Genomic DNA, 18,613 nt, shown 5'->3' on the forward strand with positions numbered 1-18,613 from the left:
ATCTGTCATGAACATTTTACCTATTTCATCAGCTAGAAATCATCTTTCTCTTTTCTGAACTCCCACAAAATTTAATCTGTGCTCCTGTTATGGCCTCTGTCATTGTCCCATTTTCCCCAGAGACTATCTTTTTTTTTTTTTTTTTTTTAAAGATCTGGATACATGTTTGATTCATCTTTTGCTTCTTTGCCAGAAGCTAGCATGATGCCTGAAATATCGTAGGTACTCAGCAAATACTTGTTGAATGGATGAAGGATGGATGGATGATTTTAAATATGTGCATTGTCTCAAATATCTGACACAGGTCCTATTTTACAACAGAATACAAAAGAGCTTTATGAAAACTCCATCACAGCAGTAGACGAGTTTCCAACCCAGATTGTGATTTTAATCATGGAATTTCACTTGTCTGTTTTTCAGTTCTGTTTTCTAATCAGAGATTGTGTAAGTCTCATCCAGAGTTCATAGCTATTTTCCTGATTTATAACTCACAATGTAATCAACTTGAATAAGTCATTCTTACTGTGAACACCCACGTTAACCAGAAAAACCATGGCCATGTTAGGGAGATTTGATTTGTAGCCAAATCCACTTATACCCTCTTGAAAACTAAATCTGGCAGAAATCCAACTGCTCCAGTCAAATAGACATTTAGCCACACTGTGCATTAGATATGCCTGGTGACCTCAGAAAAATACACTTGAATAGAAATGCTGGCTTAAAGTACTATAATATGATTGTAGTTCAGAACAAAAACTTTTACTTGAGAGCAGCCAGAATCATTCTTCTGTTATCTAATGTATATTTGAAAATGTATTTGACTTTAAGCCTATAAAAAAATTCCAAAAGATCTGTTATACTATTAACCAGGAAATAAGTATTCTTTTAAAACATATATTCAAAACACATTGAAAACAGACCTTTTCTTTACCCACTCCCTTCCTTTTTTGTTCCACTCCAAACCAGTAGCCATTTTGACATTATATCAAAATAAATCGTATCACAAAATTAAAAAAAACTAGAACCCATGTCTTTTAGAATATTCTAACCTAGGGTTTACAGTAATATATGCAGTTTTATTGCCTATTGAACTAAGAATTCCTCTTGGTGCTGAGCAATGAAAAAGAACTCCATTCTCCTGGGTCAAGGATAAAAAACCTTATTTTCATTCCGATTTTCAATTCCAATTTCCCCTCCCTTCACACCTACACACACACACACACACACAGCTCCTACAAACACATATTCTTTTTACTTTGAAAGTGATATAATAAGGGCTGAGCAGTGTTTCCTCAGTAATAATCCAATTCCTAATCTGTGCCTAGCCAGATGATAGCCACCTCTCATTTTAGCATGTTTTTGGCGACAGTATCTTCTGCTAATATAGCAAACACTGTGTAGGGGAACTGAGAAAGTTTTAAATTCTTAAGGTTTCTTATGTATTTCTCAAACTGAGTTTTACTTCATTTCTAAGGCCCAATATTACTACTATAATTTAGGTGTGGTGAACAGAACACAAATAATTCTCCTAAACATTGAGTTTTTTAAGGTTAATGGGCAATTTTATAGTTTATGATATAGGTATTTTTTTTTTTTAATAAATAGTGTTATGGTCTAAATCCTTATGTTTGAGGCAAGCGCTGCCTTAGTTACTTGTGTGCATATGGCTTTGTCCTGTGAAAGTGCTATTTGTAAATCATGGAATGCCACACAAATATCAGGTAAGGTATTAATTCAGAAAGTCTGAGATAAAAAACAAGAAGGGGGATAAAAAATCATCGGAATTAGTGTTTAAGGAAAACGTCGTTAAAAACAAGCCAAATAGTCTGGGCGAGGTGGTTCGCACCTGTAATTCCAGCACTTTGGGAGGCCAAGGCAGGTGGATCACTTGAGGTCAGGAGTTCAAGACCAACCTGGTCAACATGGTGAAACCGACCTCTACTAAAAATACAAAAAGTTAACCAGGTGTGGTGGCTCATGCCTGTAATCTCAGCTATTCAGGAGGCTGAGGCAAGAGAATTACTTGAACCTGGGAGGCAGAGATTGCAGTCAGCTCCGAGACTGCATCGCTACACTCCAGCCTGGGTGATAGAGTGAAACTCCGTCTAAAAAAAAAAAAAAACCAAACAGACCAAATAGCCCGATGGGAGGCTGAGAGGAGTGGATTGCTTGAACTCAGGAGTTCGAGACCAGCCTGGTCAACATGGCAAAACTCTGTCTCTACTAAAAATACAAAAATTAGCCAGGTGTGGTGGCATGCACCTGTGGTTCCAGCTACTCCAGAGGCTGGGGTAGGAGGATCACTGGAGCAGGCGAAGTCAAGGCTGCAGGGACCTGAGATCCCAACAATGCATTCCAGCCTGGGTGACAGAGCGAGACCCTGTCTCAAAACAAACACAAAACCAAAAACAAATCCACTTTAAACAAATTCACATAATGGAAACAAACACTTTCATCAGTAACATAAATATGGGATAGAATGTCACATGTTGTGAATATCTAAATAAATAATTTTAACTTTCTTACTCTTTAGCAGAAATATACTGTGTAATTTTTCTCTTCACTAGCAAACTTCTGCACTATTTTGGGAACTGTGCTAATGGCACTGGTATTCCTAGTGTTTAAAGCTGTGCTGACATGATAAAGTGCTATAATTTTAACTTGTTATTGTGAGGCAGAAACCGCCTCGTTAATTTCTGCTTCATTCAAAACTGAGGAACAAATCAATGTTTACCAATGGGAATGAAGCTAAATAGGTAACAAAAAGAAAACTCAAAACACTTGTGATAAGTCATTAGTTTAAAATGTAGGAAAACCATTTTAAAGGGTTGTCTAGGTTCTATTTAGTCAACAAAACTTAAATAAAAATGAGAAATTGTTTTAGTAAATTTGAAATGGGTTGTTCAGCGCACACTTTTAATTTTAATCCTGTTAAACCAGAAAAAGGTTGCTTTCTACATGATTAATGTAATATTATTAGTACAACACACTGCAGAAGAAATAGCAGTACCAGTGGTTTAATAAAGTATGACTTCTTTATTACATTAGGTATGTATGAACTTTAGATATAATAATACTTTAAATATATTGAAGATTCAAATAAAAATGTCCTGTTTTATCCATAAACCAGTTAATTTAAAGATTTTAAAATATCACAGAATGACAGATAAACCTAAAAGGGATATTAGAGATAACTTAGTACTGTCCTTTCATTTTACAAAGGAGGAAGATAAGAACTAGAAAGAGTAAAACATTTGTCTAAAAATCTGACAGCTAGTTAGTAACGAGTAAACAAATCTGGCTCTTGCATGTTAAGCACAAAATGAAATCATTGAATGAAAACATAAATAGTTTGAGAAGTCAATTCATTCTTTGCCCTTCTTTTATAAACAATCTAAGTCACCACCCATAATAATCACCTCCAAGTAGTTAACGCCCTTCCTTGCATTGAATCTGTAGCTGAAAGGCTGTGGCTTTATTTTCAGCTAAGTGAGAAAAGAAGCACATGCAATGGAATAGGAATAGCTCATTGAAAAAAATACGCTATTTTAGATGGAGTCTCACTCTGTTGCCCAAGCTCTGGAGTGCAGTGGGGCGATCTTGGCTCACAGCAACTGCCGCCTCCCGGGTTCAAGAGATTCTCCTGCCCCAGACTCCCAAGCAGCTGGGATTACAGGCAGGCGCCAACATGTCAGGCTAATTTTTTTGTATTTTTAGTAGAGATGGGGTTTCACCATGTTGGCCAGGCTGAGTCTCGAACTCCTGACCTTGTGATCCGCTCACCTTGGCCTCCCAAAGTGCTGGGATTATAGGCTTGAGTCACCACGCCTGGTGAAAAAAAATACACTATTCTAAAAGCCAATACTAATTCCAAGACAGGCACTTTGATCAAGTATAGAGAGCATTTTGTTAGAGCATCAAACCATTTGGAAGTCAGTTGAAAGGAATGGCTTGTGGAAAGCAGGATGCTTTAAAGGGAAACACAGCAACATTCACACTGTTTTGTTCCAAAGTGTACCTTAAAAACAGCTGTGTGTGTGTGTGTGGGTGGGTGGGTGGGTGGGTGGGTGTGTGAGTAGAAAGGGGAGAGGAAAAGGATCTTCACTTGAGTTTAAGCAGGGTGTCACTAGGATTCAGCTGTATTTGGCCAGACTAGTGAGAGGAAAGCTGGTCCAGTAACCAAAGGCTGGCTGTATGATGGGAGGGTAAATCTGAGCACATGGAAGCTCATTTCCCTCTGTCTCACCCCCAGGACAACCCCTCAAGGGATGGAGAGAGCCACTAGCAAGCCCAGTCGCAGCACCAAAACCTTGATGCTCTAACAGAGCTCAACAAAGTGAGAAAGGCATTGTTTCTCTTTTAGCATGATTAGACACATAGTTCTGAGTAGAAGGGCATGTTAATAAAAACTCTTTGAGACGAAATGCAACTTCCCAAACTCTATGCAAAATGGCTAAGGACAAAATACTCTCGTTATTTTGCTTCTAATACTAAACAGATTTTTCTTTTGAAATTCAAACCATGCAACCTCTAAATTGATGCGGGAAGCGGGTAGGGAAGGTGGTCGGTGAGAACACCAGAAACCTATTTTCCCATTGGTTCTGCTACTAAATAGGTGAACACATTTGCGAAAATCTTTTAACAACGGGGAACTCAATTTTCTTATCTGTAAATCATGGGAGTTTTGGTCTTTTCCTATTCAAAATTTAATGGTTCTATTCTGAAGGAAAATATTTTCTTTTAAATTATAAAGGCGAAAACTTTCTGAGATTACAAAAAACACTTCCAGGGGATAACCTAAGGTCCCTGAATAGCGCATAATCCCCTTGAAATTATGTGAAAAATTGCCGGTGAATTGTGTATGTATGCAAGCACTTTTCTAAGAAGAGGAACAGTATTGAGAGCCTCAAAAGGAAATTAGGTCCAAAAATGTTGAAGACCACTGGTTGAAACAGTAAATGGAGTCTTCAGTTTCTGATTTATTTGGCTGCAGAGTAGATGAGCAGCAATCTTTATATTGTTATAAAATCTATCCCACAAAGCTTTCGTGAGTTTCTCATTTATCTTCATGAGCTGTGTGTTTGTAATTTTTCATGAGCAGAAAGGTTGTTCAAAATCAAGAGCCCATTTTCATGAAATATTTTAAATTCTGGGGATTTTAAAGATTTATTTTGATTAGTGGCTAAAGAGAGCCATTTTACATCACAAAATTCCAAGCATATAGCATCTTAAACACTTGCCCATTCATGTTGAATCATTTTAATATTTCTTTCTTCCTGAGTTAACTGACTTGAAACAAAAGGCTTGGCTCCTCCTTCCAACCTGCTTTTCTTCTGATGCTTAAGTCAGCTGTGAAATAATGATGGTGAATTAACTGTGGTTCCATTGGAAGTACTGTAGTAATCCCCCACTTCATCACGACTCGGTCTCTAAGATACATTAAATACAAGATCTTTCTATAATAGTCTTAAGTAATTATTTGAAAATCGAAGAGAAGAGGGAAATGACACCAGGGAACCTGAGGAACTAAGAGCAAAGACGCCTGTAGAAAGAAAGGAGAACCAAGGAGAAGATCTACACGATCAGATACCAAAATAGTACCAAATCCCTAAGCAGAGAAACAAGGAAAAAGAAGGAATTTCTTAAACAGGGCACACATATGACAACTAGAGAAGAATGACTTTTTGAATACATTAAACGACAACGACGAAAAACATCATAACCCAGCTTTTCAAGAACATCTTTTGGCTGACAATCTCAAGGCGTTGTATGGCTCCTCACGGCAGAGACAGAGGTGAGGAGAGAACATCACAGAAAGGAGGACGTTGCCGGTGATTATCAGATAAATACAAGAAGCTCAGGGGAACAATCTTTTGTGGCAAATAAGTGCCAGTCAGTGACACATGCTGATATTTTTTTCCCTTGAGACAATATCAAAGAGGTATAATGGAAAGGGAAAAAAATCAGGTGTAAGGTAATTTTAACAAATTATCTGAGGTAATCTCAGATGCTTTTTAAGCGACTCCTGTTTCCTAATGTGTGACAATTTGATCAGAATTACTCCTAGCGGCTCCTAAGTCCAAACGGAGAGGAAAGCAGCATTCAGTGTCTCTGTTCCTTCCAGAGCCCTGCATCTTCAGGTCCCTGGCTCCAGCCTCAGTGAACCCGGAGGGCGCCAGAAGGAGAAATATGTCCTCACACGCACCAGGTCCCCAGATGACCCTGCCCGGACGCTGTATTCACGCAGCATCCTCCTGTGACTCTTTCTCTTTCGAGTAACACCGTTTTTCTCCTCTCTGCGCCTCCTCAAATTCCATTCAAGAAAAAACCTGGGCATTCAGCTAAAACGCACACCGGCCCCGCTCCATCCCCGCTCCCGGCGGCCGCCTCTAGGGGGGTGCGGGCTGCTCCTCGCAGCCGCGAGAATGAGGGCGCACCCTCGCGACCCCGCGCGCGCCCGTTGCCATGGGAACGCACTGGGCCGGGAAGCCCGAGGGAGAGGCGGGAGGCGGCGGCGCGGCCAAGCTCGTGGGAGACGCTATCGCAAGATGGCGTCGGCGAGGCCGCGGGATGCAGAGTGAGCGCGCCCCGCCGGGGGCTGTGCGAGGCTGCTGCTCTCCCTGTCGCCGCCGCCGCCGCCACTGCGGCGCCGCCTCTCCGCCTGCCACTGCGCGCGGCCAAGCCTCCCGCCTCGCAGGTACCTCCTCCCGCGCGCACGCTCCGCGCCTGATAGCAGCGACAAGTGCCGGCTCGAGGAGAGCTAGCGGGGCTCCCTGGGCCCGGTGCGCCCGACAATAACGCGTGAATAACTTTTTCTTGCAGCGGTCCCCCGCGTCCCGGCCTGCAGCCTCCCCGGGCGCCCCCAGCACGCCCCATCGGGCACCCCACTCCCTCCGAGGTGTGGGTGCGGCGGGCCGATGAGGTGATCCCAAGCCCTCCTGGGAGGAGCGCGTGGACTCGGCGGGCGGCGGCTAGCAGGCGGCGAGCGTCTTTACAATGGCCCTGACCCTGTTTGGTAAGTGCAGCTGTCTCCCTACGCCGCCGCAGGTGGGCCGCTTTTCGGGGCTCGGGGGCGGGGACCTGGGGGGCCTGGGCGCCCGGGGAGGGGGCGCGGCGCGTGGGGTCGGAGCTGGCCGGGGCCGCAGAGTTGGGGCGCCCGGGGCGCCGGCTCGCTCCCTCGCGCTTCTCCCATTGTTTCCTCTCCAGGCAGGGCCGATGGGCGTGTGCTCCCTTGGCCAGTTCTCGGCTGGGAGGCTCAGAGGTCCTGGGTGTTTTGCAAACGCTCAACGGTTCTTTAAGATGCCAACTTGGGAGTGAAGTTAACCGGTTGTTTTCAAACCTCCCTTTCCCGTCGGTAAATAAAGGTCCTTGGAAAGTTTATTTATTTTGAACGAGGTATCTGTGCATCCCCAGCCTCCTTGGAATTGCCAAATGCATGTGTTGCTTCCTGTTGGACTATTGGGGAATTTTTTTTTTGGACTCAGTATATTCCGTTGGAAATAAGTATGATTTGTGAACTGAATATAGGTTAAAATTGAAAATGTTTGCGCTAACGACTGAGAGCAGACAGAAGAAAGTTGGTTACCGGAAGGTAACTGTAATCTCAGGAGACTGAGTATTCATTAAGAAAGAAATGTTATTTTTGTGGTGTAATTACTGCAACACTGTTGCTTTTAGTGTTTAAGACTTCAGGGTGTTTTTTTCTCAGTCTGCAATGACAGTGGGTTGGGAAAAAGGACTGAAAAGATACATTCTTTCCTTTTACAAAACTAGACTATGGTACATACGTACCTGACTTTAAGAAAACTCAATATATGAACATTTAGACGTTCAAAGTATTCAGCTTTTTCGAAGAAGCAAAGTACAATGATATGTAACTGATAGCTACAAGAACAGCCTCAGTAAGTTATTCACAATATCAAGTTTCCAGTTCAGTTTTAATTATGTCATTTGATTCAAGCACGTTAGATGTGTTACATACCTCAAATGCTTTTTGATGTAAATACCTCCCAGTGAATTAAGCTGCTGGAATCAAAATGTTACTTTTATTTAACTATCTTATTTTATAAATTAAACAGATCCAGAGAGGTTGTTTCCCAAGGTCACAAGGCTCTTTTGTGGCAAAACTGAGCCTAGAATTCACTTCACCAGGCTTCACTCTGGGACTGTGTTTACTGTGCCCAAGTACGTTACTAGAAGTGACATTTCTTACTTGGTGATGATCCTCCATAGGTACTTAAAAAAGTTTCTTCTTTTTCTGAAAAATAGTAAAATTCTCGCTGCTTCTTAGTACCTTGTATCTAAGCATTATTTAATAGCAGCATTTTCCTTAAATGTGGAACTTTTTGGTACAAAAATTTCGTTTCCTAAAGAGATATTCAGCATTTTCAAGGTTTGGTTTCAGAAGTAAGGTTTACAAGTCAACTTTTCAAATACTGGCTTTCCTGATGAGTAAAAAAGATAAATTGGGGTGAAAAATGCTCTTTTAAAGGATTTCTAAATTCTAAATCTTTCACCACTGAGGTGAAGATGAGGAAGGGAAAAGTATGGAATGTGGCCTATAGTAGAAAGTATAAGAAATCACTCCCAGCCTTGAAAATGAATAATGTTATGTTTAAAGTGTTAAAGTCTACTTGTGGGAAAATAGAATTCACTTCACAAAATCCAGTTTGTTACAGTGTGAACGTTTCTGTGTTATAAAACAAACCACTCTTGAATGCAGAGGCTATTTGGTAAGTAGTGATAGAGCAGCAGCTGTTTTTAAAAGTGATTGTACAGCACTCATCAGTCATCTGGGATGTCTGTTAAAAATGTAGTTTCTTTTGCCCAAAGACATGGGGGAAGGGGATTTTAAAGTGACTCCCTTTGTGATTCTTACACTCACTCAAGTTTGAGAACTGTTGTATTAAAGATAAATACTAGGAGATTGGGTCAAACTTGCCCAATTCAAAATAACTTTTTGTGTATGTTGAGAGACATACCCATGGGTTAGAAGAAATGGATTTTATTTTAGATTTTACTACCTTTAACTAGTTGGTCTTAGAAGTGCCTCATGTCCCTTTATATTTACTCTTAATGACTTAGAACAGAAGAGCAATGGAGCAATAAAGTTCTATGAGATGGTAGTGAAAAGAGTTAGAGGCAGGGACCTAACCAGATCAACGGAATTTGTCAGAGCTCAGCAGAGTTTATACCTGAGGCTCCCCAGGGTAACCATTGTCAGGGCCCTATCTTTTCTATCTTGGTTGATGAGTTAGCCCAGTCCAGCAGTAGAGTCTAGACTAGTTATTAGCTTTGTGTTTTACATTTTCTTTCAGGCTTTTTATAAATTTAGAAATGTTCTTTTTATAGGGAGTTGGTGACTTAGTTTTAAGAAGTGGAACCTCTAACATTACCTGATTTTGCATTTGCATACATTTAATTTTTTTCACTTGTTAAGTGTATTATAGGAACTCAAATACTTGTTAAATTAAGCTGAATGGCTAAGACTGTCTTATCTCTCATCCTCACTGTTAATCACCTTTGCTGCTTAAAATGATATTTTTAATGCATATTTGTTTTATTTTGGGATAGAAGAACCAGACCCCAATCTTGAATGATTTTACAGTCTCATTTGGGAATTGAAAATGTGCATTTTTTAAAGCTTAAGGATTTGCACCCATTTTTCTTCTCCTTTCAAATGAACTCACATATGAACTCAGCTTCGATATAGTTTTTAAATCCCCCAATTTCAAAAATTATCCAAATGTATTACAGACTCTGCTCACTCACCCTGCTCATTTGTTCAGCAAACATCTGTCACAATGTACAAGAGACATGGTCCTCTAGTGGCACTCCAGAGTCTTTTCTAGAACTATAGCAAATGCACCTAATTCACTAATTACCTAATTCCATATAGTGAGTGGCACTTAACTATTAACTAATTCCATACAGGCTTTGTGAGAACTTCCTTGGTAGAGAGCACATGTTTTATAGTAATTACTGGTTTAAAAGGAAAGTCTCAGATCCTTGAATGTGGGAATTTGTAGCTGGTGTACCTGGCAAAATGTCCTGATTGGCCACACCAATAGAGTCTTAGTTGGCAGAGCTGGGTGAATAAGCATTCTGCCAGCTCTTGCCTTGGCAGGAATTTCTGTCATTTATAGCTTAATGGGGCTGTGGTTTATAGCCCAGACCAACTGATGAGATTGGGAACTCAGTTACCATCCGCTGGGCTGGCTGAACCTTGAATAATGCTCCTCGATCTGGGTAGAGTCACCTCTAGCGTTGCTGCTCACCCTCCTTGCCTCTACTTTTTCTTTTTTTTTTTTTTTTTTTTTTTTTGAGGCGGAGTCTCGCTCTGTCGCCCGGACTGGAGTGCAGTGGCCAGATCTCAGCTCACTGCAAGCTCCGCCTCCCGGGTTTACGCCATTCTCCTGCCTCAGCCTCCTGAGTAGCTGGGACTACAGGCGCCCGCCACCTCGCCCGGCTAGTTTTTTTGTATTTTTAGTAGAGACGGGGTTTCACCGTGTTAGCCAGGATGGTCTCGATCTCCTGACCTCGTGATCCGCCCGTCTCGGCCTCCCAAAGTGCTGGGATTACAGGCTTGAGCCACCGCGCCCGGCCCCTTGCCTCTACTTTTTCTATTCTTGTTACCAGTTAGTCACCATCCTTACTACCATGGATCACTTCTAATAATACTTACGATTTTGCTGTAATTTTATACCATCTTTCCTCAGACCCTTCTGCCATGGAAACCTTTTCATTATCTCACTTTATTCAGCATTGTCTGCCTGACAAACCTTCCTATGGACATCTTTTGGAGCAGTTAAATAGCAATGGCATATCCTTTGTGATGTAGTTAGGAAATCTTCTGATTTCCCATATGAGTGTCCTGAAATTAAAATGTATTTTTTAAAAGACAAGTCAATTGAACATTTTCAGTATGCTTTATTTGACTGAAAGCTAATTTTATAGGAAATTTCCACTCAACTATACTATCTGCTGACATTTTTATTTTTCAGTTATCCAAAGAATATGAGAGGGTGGCCCAGTGGTGTGAGCTCATCTGCCTTTTTCAGAATATATTCTTTTCAGCTGTCATTTAAATAATCATTATTAAAATTTTTCTCCATGTTCCTTCTCACACTGGTGTCAAAACTTAATATTTTAGTCAGACATGGTGGCAATGTGCCTGTAGTTGCACAACTCAGGAGGTTGAGGCAAGAGAATTCCTGGAGTTCAGAAGTTCAAGACTGTGGTTGCACTATGATCGTGCCTGTGAGTAGCCACTGCACTCCAGTCTGGACAACATAGCAAGACCCTGTCTCTAAAGAGTAAAAATAAGAAAACCCAGCTGGGCATAGTGGCTCACGTCTGTAATGGGTGGCCCATGCCTCCTGGCACTTTGAGGGGCCGAGGCTGGAGGATCACTTGAGCTCAGGAGTTTGAGACCAGCCTGAACAACATAGGGAGATACCATCTCTACAAATAATAATAATAATAAAAAAGGCTGGGTGCGGTGGTTCACACCTGTAATCTCAGCGTTTTGGGAGGCTGAAGTGGGTGGATCATTTGAGGTCAGGAGTTCAAGACCAGCCTGGCCAACATGGTGAAACCCAACCTTTACTAAAAATACAAAAATTAGCCAGGTATGGTGGTGGGTGTCTGTAGTCCTAGCTACTTGGGAGGCTGATGTAGGAGAATCCCTTGAACCCCAGGAGGCAGAGGTTACAGTGAGCCAAGGTCGCGCCACTGCACTCTGGCCTGGGAGACACAGAGAGACTTTGTCTCAAAAACAACAACAACAACAAAAAAATCAGGCCGGGTGTGGTGGCTCACGCCTGTAATCACAGTACTTTGGGAGGCTAAGGTGGGTGATCACTTGAGGCCAGGAGTTCAAGACCAACCTGGCTACCATAGCAAAACCATGTCTCTACTAAAATTACAAAAATTAGCCTGGCGTGGTGGCACATGCTTGTAGTTCCAGTTACGTGGGAGGCTGAGGCAGGAGAATAGCTTGAACCCCAGGAGGTAGAGGTTGCAGTGAGCTGAGATCACATCACTGCACTCTAGCCTGGGCAACAGAGCGAGACTCCATCTCAATAAAAAAAAAGAAAAGAAAAATTAGCCAGGTGTGGTGATGCATGCCTGTGGTTCTAATATTTTAGCTTTAAAATTTGTCTTTTAATGTGTGGAGAGCTGGTACAATGTAAGAACAATAAAATAATTATGGTTGTTATAACTCTGATAGTCACCATCTATGTACAAGGAATATTGGTGCTGCAGTCTTTTGAGTCACAGCTGGTTCTGCAGATAACCATCCTATAAGCAGCCTAATTTTTGAACATAGAAAATAGTGATATGTATAATTGTACAAATTTGACATATTTTCAATAAAAGTTTTAGTTTCTTTTAGATTACTTTTTCTCAACCTTTTAAAAAATCCTCCCCCTCCCAGCCTTTTAGGCCTGTTTTCTAATTGTTCTCCCCATGAAAATTTAATACCAGAAATATACCATGTATCTCTTTATGTACTGTAGATATATCTGCTTTCTTCATAATATAAATACAGTACTTTTTTTGCCCCAACTCTCCATCTCCGCAACTCATTGAGAATACATGTTTTATACTAATTTAAAGCAATCATAAAATAGTGAGGCAGAAAAATACTGTTTGGTCATGTTTTATATGTTATAATAATAGTATTAAAGGAATGACATTAGTATAATAAGTTGTAGATTTTTCATAAGATTGTTTTAACCTAGGAATTTACCATCATCTTGAGAGCAGCCATGACAAAGAGTACCTTGCTGGGGCTGGTGAGGGTGTAGCGTTTCTCAGAGCCCCTCGGATAAAGATAAGGTCCTTTTCTATGGGCAATTGATGTTTTCTCAGTCTTACAGAAAGTATTAGTTACAGCATCTTTAGAAGACTTTATTTATGTGAAATATGTAAACTAAATGAAATCGCAGAACTTTCTGTGCAAACTCAATTCAGGACAAGTCCTTGAGCCTGGCCTTATAACCAAATTACCAGCCATAAGTCATTCTTACATAGAAAATAATTTCTATGAACTTTGATTTTTTTATTAATATAATCCTACTATCCTTAAAAATAGGATAGGACAAAACTAAGGAAAGAGGATACAGTATGACCGTATTTACATTGAAAAGTCATATTGAATAGAAAAAAAAGCCTGACAAAGTTATAAATGTATATTCCTAATTTGGCTGCTTATTTTTAAAAGAATAGATAGTTTGTGAATACACTAGAAACCACTACATTGTGTACTTTAAGAGGGTGAATTTTATGGTATGGGAATATATCTCAGTAAGGCTGAGATATATTAATTTAAAAAACCACCTGAGCTTTAAAAATAAAGATTAAATAGAAGAAAAGAATGGTTTTATATCCAAGAACCTTTAAGAGCTTTTTGAATTTTTAGAATTTTTTTTACTTTTCTTCCTCAAAGAACAAAAAATAAAATTAAAAATAGGTAGGTAAAACTGTTCCTACCTGTTTTACATTTAGAAAAGTAAGCACTTCTTGGGAAGAGCCAATACCCACAGTTGAGAGAATGGGGGAGAAGGGAAGATGAGTCAGGCCAGCATGTCAGCAGCTGCTCAGTGGCCTGCCATAGAGCCACCTCTGTTTTTATCCAGCTGCACTGAGAGTGGTTCCTTTCTCTTTCTACTCTGACTTTGACCTTTCGATTCCTTTGGATTGCATGTGTTCCGTGGTGGAAGGCGAGCACAGGGATGTGTCAGACCTATCTCTCCTTGAATAGATTTTTGTGACCACAGACTTGACATTTCAAAACTGAATGAGTCTTTGAGGCTTTTAAAACTGCAAATTCTTCCTGATTTTTCCCATTTCTGTCATATCTTCAGCTCTTAAACTATGTGTTTTTTGTTTTTTTTTTTTTAATCTTGTATCTTTTTTTTTTTTTTTTTTTTTTTTTTGAGACGGAGTCTCACTCTGTCACCCAGGCTGGAGTGCAGTGGCGCAATTTCAGGTCACTGCAACCTCCGCCTCCCAGGTTCAAGCAATTCTCCTGCCTCAGCCTTCTGAGTAGCTGGGACCACAGGCGTGTGCCACCACGCCTGGCTAATTTTTGTATATTTAGTAGAGACAGGGTTTCACCATGTTGGCCAGGTAGTCTTGAACTCCTGACTTCAGGTGATCCGCCCATCTTGGCCCTCCAAAGTGCTGGGATTATAGATGTGGACCACTGTGGCTGGCCCTATCTTGTATCTTTTTTTTTTTTTTTTGCCCCCGAGACAGAGTCTTACTGTCACCCAGGTTGGAGTGGAATGGCATGGTCTCAGCTCACTGCAACCACTGCAACCTCTGCCTCTCGGATTCAAGCAGTTCTTCTGCGTCAGCCTCCCGAGTAGCTGGGACTACCACACCCAGCTAATTTTTGTTGGCCAGGCTGGTCTCGAACTCCTGACCTCATGATCCTCCCGCCTCAGTCTCCCAAAGTGCTGGGATTACAGATGTGAGTCACCACGCCCGGCCTTTTGTATCTTTTATATAGAACTTTGCTATTGTTTTCTAGCTCTTTAATGGCTGTGAAGTTACTCTGGTAAAGATGATTTTAGGGTTTGAAGTAGTCGATGCTAGGTCGGACAGGGAGCAGGTGAGTGGTGTCGATGTCCATTTGAGGGATATGGAAACATCTGTTTGACTGAAATATCTTTTCCTGCAGACCTCCCATGGTAAGTGAAATTTACACTATTAAGCATGATTTTTAGCATATTACCTATGAGGAATTACATGCTAAATATAGATAAATACGTTCTTTTAGCATGAAAGAATTATTTCAGTTTATGGATGGGCAGTCTTCAAGTAGTAAGAACATAGAGCAGGCATTTTGATTGAGGGAATTATACTGTAAGAGAAAGCAGAAGTTGTAGATGGTGGGGCTTTCCTGAGAAGGTTTGTAGGAGGTGATGTCATAAGCAAAAGTGCATGAAAAAGCAGAGGACATTCAAGGTCTGGGGAAGGAGTGGATGATACCATTAAGTGAGAGAAGGGTGTAGAAACTAGAAGAGTACTCTTCTGTAATTTTGCCAAGGAGTAGCTTTGAGGCTTGGGATGTGTTTTCCTATTTTGTGATTTGTTTATCCATCTATCTGATGAATATTTAGTGAGTGCCTAATATGTGCCAAGTACGTATTCGTTCCTGCCATCAAGGAATTTATATTTGCTGTGGAGGGAGACAGACAATAAAATATGTATAGTGTGCCAGGTGGCAAATGCTTTGAAGAAAAATAGAGGAGAGTGAGGGGTAAGGGGTTACCTGTCTCACAATGTAGGGGGACGGGGAGTAGGCCTCACAGACAGGTGAATTTTGAGCAGGCTTGAAAGAAGTGAGAAACCCGTTATGTTAAATTGGGAAATTGCCTCATGGAGCAGGCTTCGAAGCAAGGATGTGCTGAGCAGTTTTGAGGAACAGAAGGGCTAGTGTGGCTGGAGTGGAGTCAGTAAGGGGAAAGCTGGAGGAGATGAGGAGAGAGGCAACTGGGGGATAGAGAGTACTGAGATGTATCCCCCAGGGCCTGGTAAGGACTTGAGATTTTACTGAGTGAGATGGGAGGTTCATGGAGGATGGTACTTTCGTAGCATGTAGTGTAGTGGAAAGAGCTTGGATTTGGCAGTAAGTGAGCTATGTTTAATCCTTTCTCTGCCAAGGGTCAGCTATATGTTCTAGTCTCAATTTCTTGATAGGTAAACAGGGACTATTCCCTTATCCCATCTGGGCAGGAATAAATGAGATTATTTTATAGGGTTTTTAGCACAGTGGTTGAAGATACATAGTAGCTCTTATTGTCACCAATGTTGTTATTGTAAATATTAACAAAGATTGAAGATACCAGAACAATTTCTCCATTTAACAAGTCTGTTGACTCACTTGAAAAAATGGTTTTGTAATATTTCTACTTTGTGTGTGTGGCTGAATAAGTGCCATGTGCCATTGCAGACCTGGTTCAGGGGCCTTACAGTGAAGATCAAGTAGATTTCTGTGATAGTGCTGGCCATTGTGACACTTTCCGGTACTCTCTGAAAATGTAAACAATACCCTGTTCAACAGGCAATGCTTACTTCTCCTTTGGGAGGTAACCCAGACAATACAGTAGTCTCCCCTTATCCTCAGCGGATACATTTCAAGAGCCTCAGTGGATGCCTGAAACTGGATACTACAGAACCCTATTATCTACTATGTTTTTTCCTATACAAACATAGGATGGTAAAATTTTAATTTATAAATTAGGTACAGTAAGAGATTAACAGTAACTAACAATCAAATAGAACAATTATAATAGTATGCCAGCATTGCTACTCTTGTACTTTGGGGCCACTGTTAAGTAAAATAAAGGTTATTTGAGCATAAGCACTGTGGTACTGCTAAAATGGCTGCTAAGTGACTTACAAGCAGGTAGTGTCTACAGAGTGGATATCCTGGACAAAGGAATTACTCACATTCTTGGCAGCAGGGGTCCTCACCCCCAGGCCATGGACTGGTGCTGGTTGGTGGCCTTTTAGGAACTGGGCCACACAGCAGGAGGTGAGCAGCAAGTGAGTGAGCATTACCACCTGCGCTCCACCCCGTCAGATCAGCAGTGGCATTAGATTCTCACAGGAGTGTGAGCCCTGTTGTGAACTGCTCATGTGAGGGATCTAGGTTGCACACTCCTTACGAGAATCTAATGCCTGTTGATCTGAGGTGGAACAGTTGCATCCCGAAACATTCCCTTTGCATGCCCCCATACCGCCACTGTCCATGGAAAAATTGTCCTCCATGAAAGCAGAACCGGTCACTGGTGCCAAAAAGGTTGGGGACTGCTGCTTGGTGGGACGGAGCTGTGTAGTGTAAGACTTCATCATGCTGCTCAGAACAGCATGCAATGTAAAAACTTGTGAATTGCTTATTTTCTGGAGTTGTTCATTTAATATTTTCACATTGCAGTTGACTGTGTGTAATTGAAAGCATGAAAAGTGAAACCTTGGATAAGGATTTCTGTAATCAGTTATATGCCTGCCCTCATAACACTTAAAATGTATCAAGGACTGTAAACTCAATGTTTGGCACATAATAGGTACACAATCTAAGTTAAGCGAATAAACGAAGAAAGAAAGAATAAACATATAACAATACTGTGACTGTGTATATGTAACTTGTGAATAACCTTCAATCAATTTAAACATTTACTTTTATGTTTTTTCCTCCTTTATTATTTTACATTACCCTTGCTTATTATATGAGAGTCTGTAATCGGAAACTTAAACCTGCCTCTTAGAAATTGGTTAGTTTACAATTTACTTCCCTACTTAAAATCCTCCAGTGGTTCCTTGTCACCATTAAGTCCAAATTCCCTAGGTTGTGTGTAAGACTATCAAGATAGGACCCTTGATTACTTGTCTGACTTCATCTCTCACTGTCTCCCGCTTAGAAACTGTGCTTCAGCCATACTGGACTACTTTCCAGAAAAAAATTTACTTAATGAGCCTTTGGCACCATCATGTCCCTATCCCTTCTTTGCTGTCACCTCTACACATCTTGCAAAACTCAGCTTGAATAATCATCTCTTCTACCTGGCCTTCATTTGTGAGTTATCCCTTTTCTGCATCCAGAGTGCCCTATACTACACATCTCTGCCCTAGCACTTATTATGTGGTAACATAGTACTTTATAGACTCCTGTCTCCCCATTGGATGAAGTTCCCTAATGGGAAAGCTATAGGTTTTTTCTTTGTATATTTAACAACCGTTACAGTGTCTGCTGCCTACCAGCTACTCAATAAATGTTGCATGTTATGGAGTCTACTGTATTTATTAAATTTGGGAGTTAACTGTAAGGCCCAGATCCATATGACATGGACCCCCCATTTTCCTTTCATCATTTTCTCTGCATTTTTAAAAATTCAGTAAATGTGTCATTCTGTCATCCCTTGGTTCTATATTCTAATATGGATTCCCCAACTGTAAGCTCACAAAAGCTTGAATAAAATAGAAATCTCTCTGGATCAAATTCCATGAGGTTTAACTATAATATTACTAACTACCAGCAGATGTTTCTAAATTATTTGGCATAATTAGATAACAAATTCCACTTCATTAAACTATTGTTCATTTTCATTTCAATAGTACAAAGGGATTGTACATAAATTAGCTTGGTTTGTTCATGTTTTACCCTCACAGTAGGGAATTCATAATCAAATTGAATATGAATTCAGTATGAAAATGGCTAATTTAACCTTTTAGAGGTCTGAAAATAAAAACAACATAATCTTTCATTAATTTGTCTGCTACATGAACATTCCTATTAGTTTTCAGATGGTTGTGAGAAGAGCAGATATAAACAACAGTTTAAACATTAACATTTTTAAATGGATTAAAAAACCTTTTATTTCTCTTGTCTATTAGTGCCTCTTGTTTTTCTAGGAAGAATTTGAGGCAATTTACAAAAAGATTCAGTGCAAGAAGATTGAAACAATAATCATGGGAATTTGTTTTTCTCTGTCTTGTGTCATTAGATTCTTCCTCTTCCTTGGGTTGTTTCTCTCTGACTGCAGCCGTGATTTGTCATTCCATATGGTAAAGCCTTTTTTTTTTTTTTTAAACTTTG

At 40.6% G+C, this 18,613-nt stretch overlaps 1 protein-coding gene across 2 annotated transcripts in view; it reads left to right on the top strand.

Moving 5' to 3' along the window:
- Positions 1-6,555: 6,555 nt before the first annotated feature.
- CHN1 (chimerin 1) overlaps positions 6,556-18,613 on the top strand; it is a 214,213-nt gene continuing 202,155 nt past the window's right edge. Inside the window, exons 1-2 of one of the 2 annotated variants that reach the window (XM_030916099.1) lie at positions 6,556-6,697; positions 6,823-7,015. In XM_030916099.1, the coding sequence (XP_030771959.1) occupies positions 6,997-7,015 (19 nt within the window). In that variant the 5' untranslated portion in view covers positions 6,556-6,697; positions 6,823-6,996. The remainder of the gene's footprint in view (positions 6,698-6,822; positions 7,016-18,613) is intronic. The other variant, XM_030916100.1, reaches the window with a different exon arrangement.

This window comes from Rhinopithecus roxellana, chromosome 14 (genome assembly GCF_007565055.1).
Source record: "Rhinopithecus roxellana isolate Shanxi Qingling chromosome 14, ASM756505v1, whole genome shotgun sequence".
Classification (NCBI taxonomy): Eukaryota; Metazoa; Chordata; class Mammalia; order Primates; family Cercopithecidae; genus Rhinopithecus; species Rhinopithecus roxellana.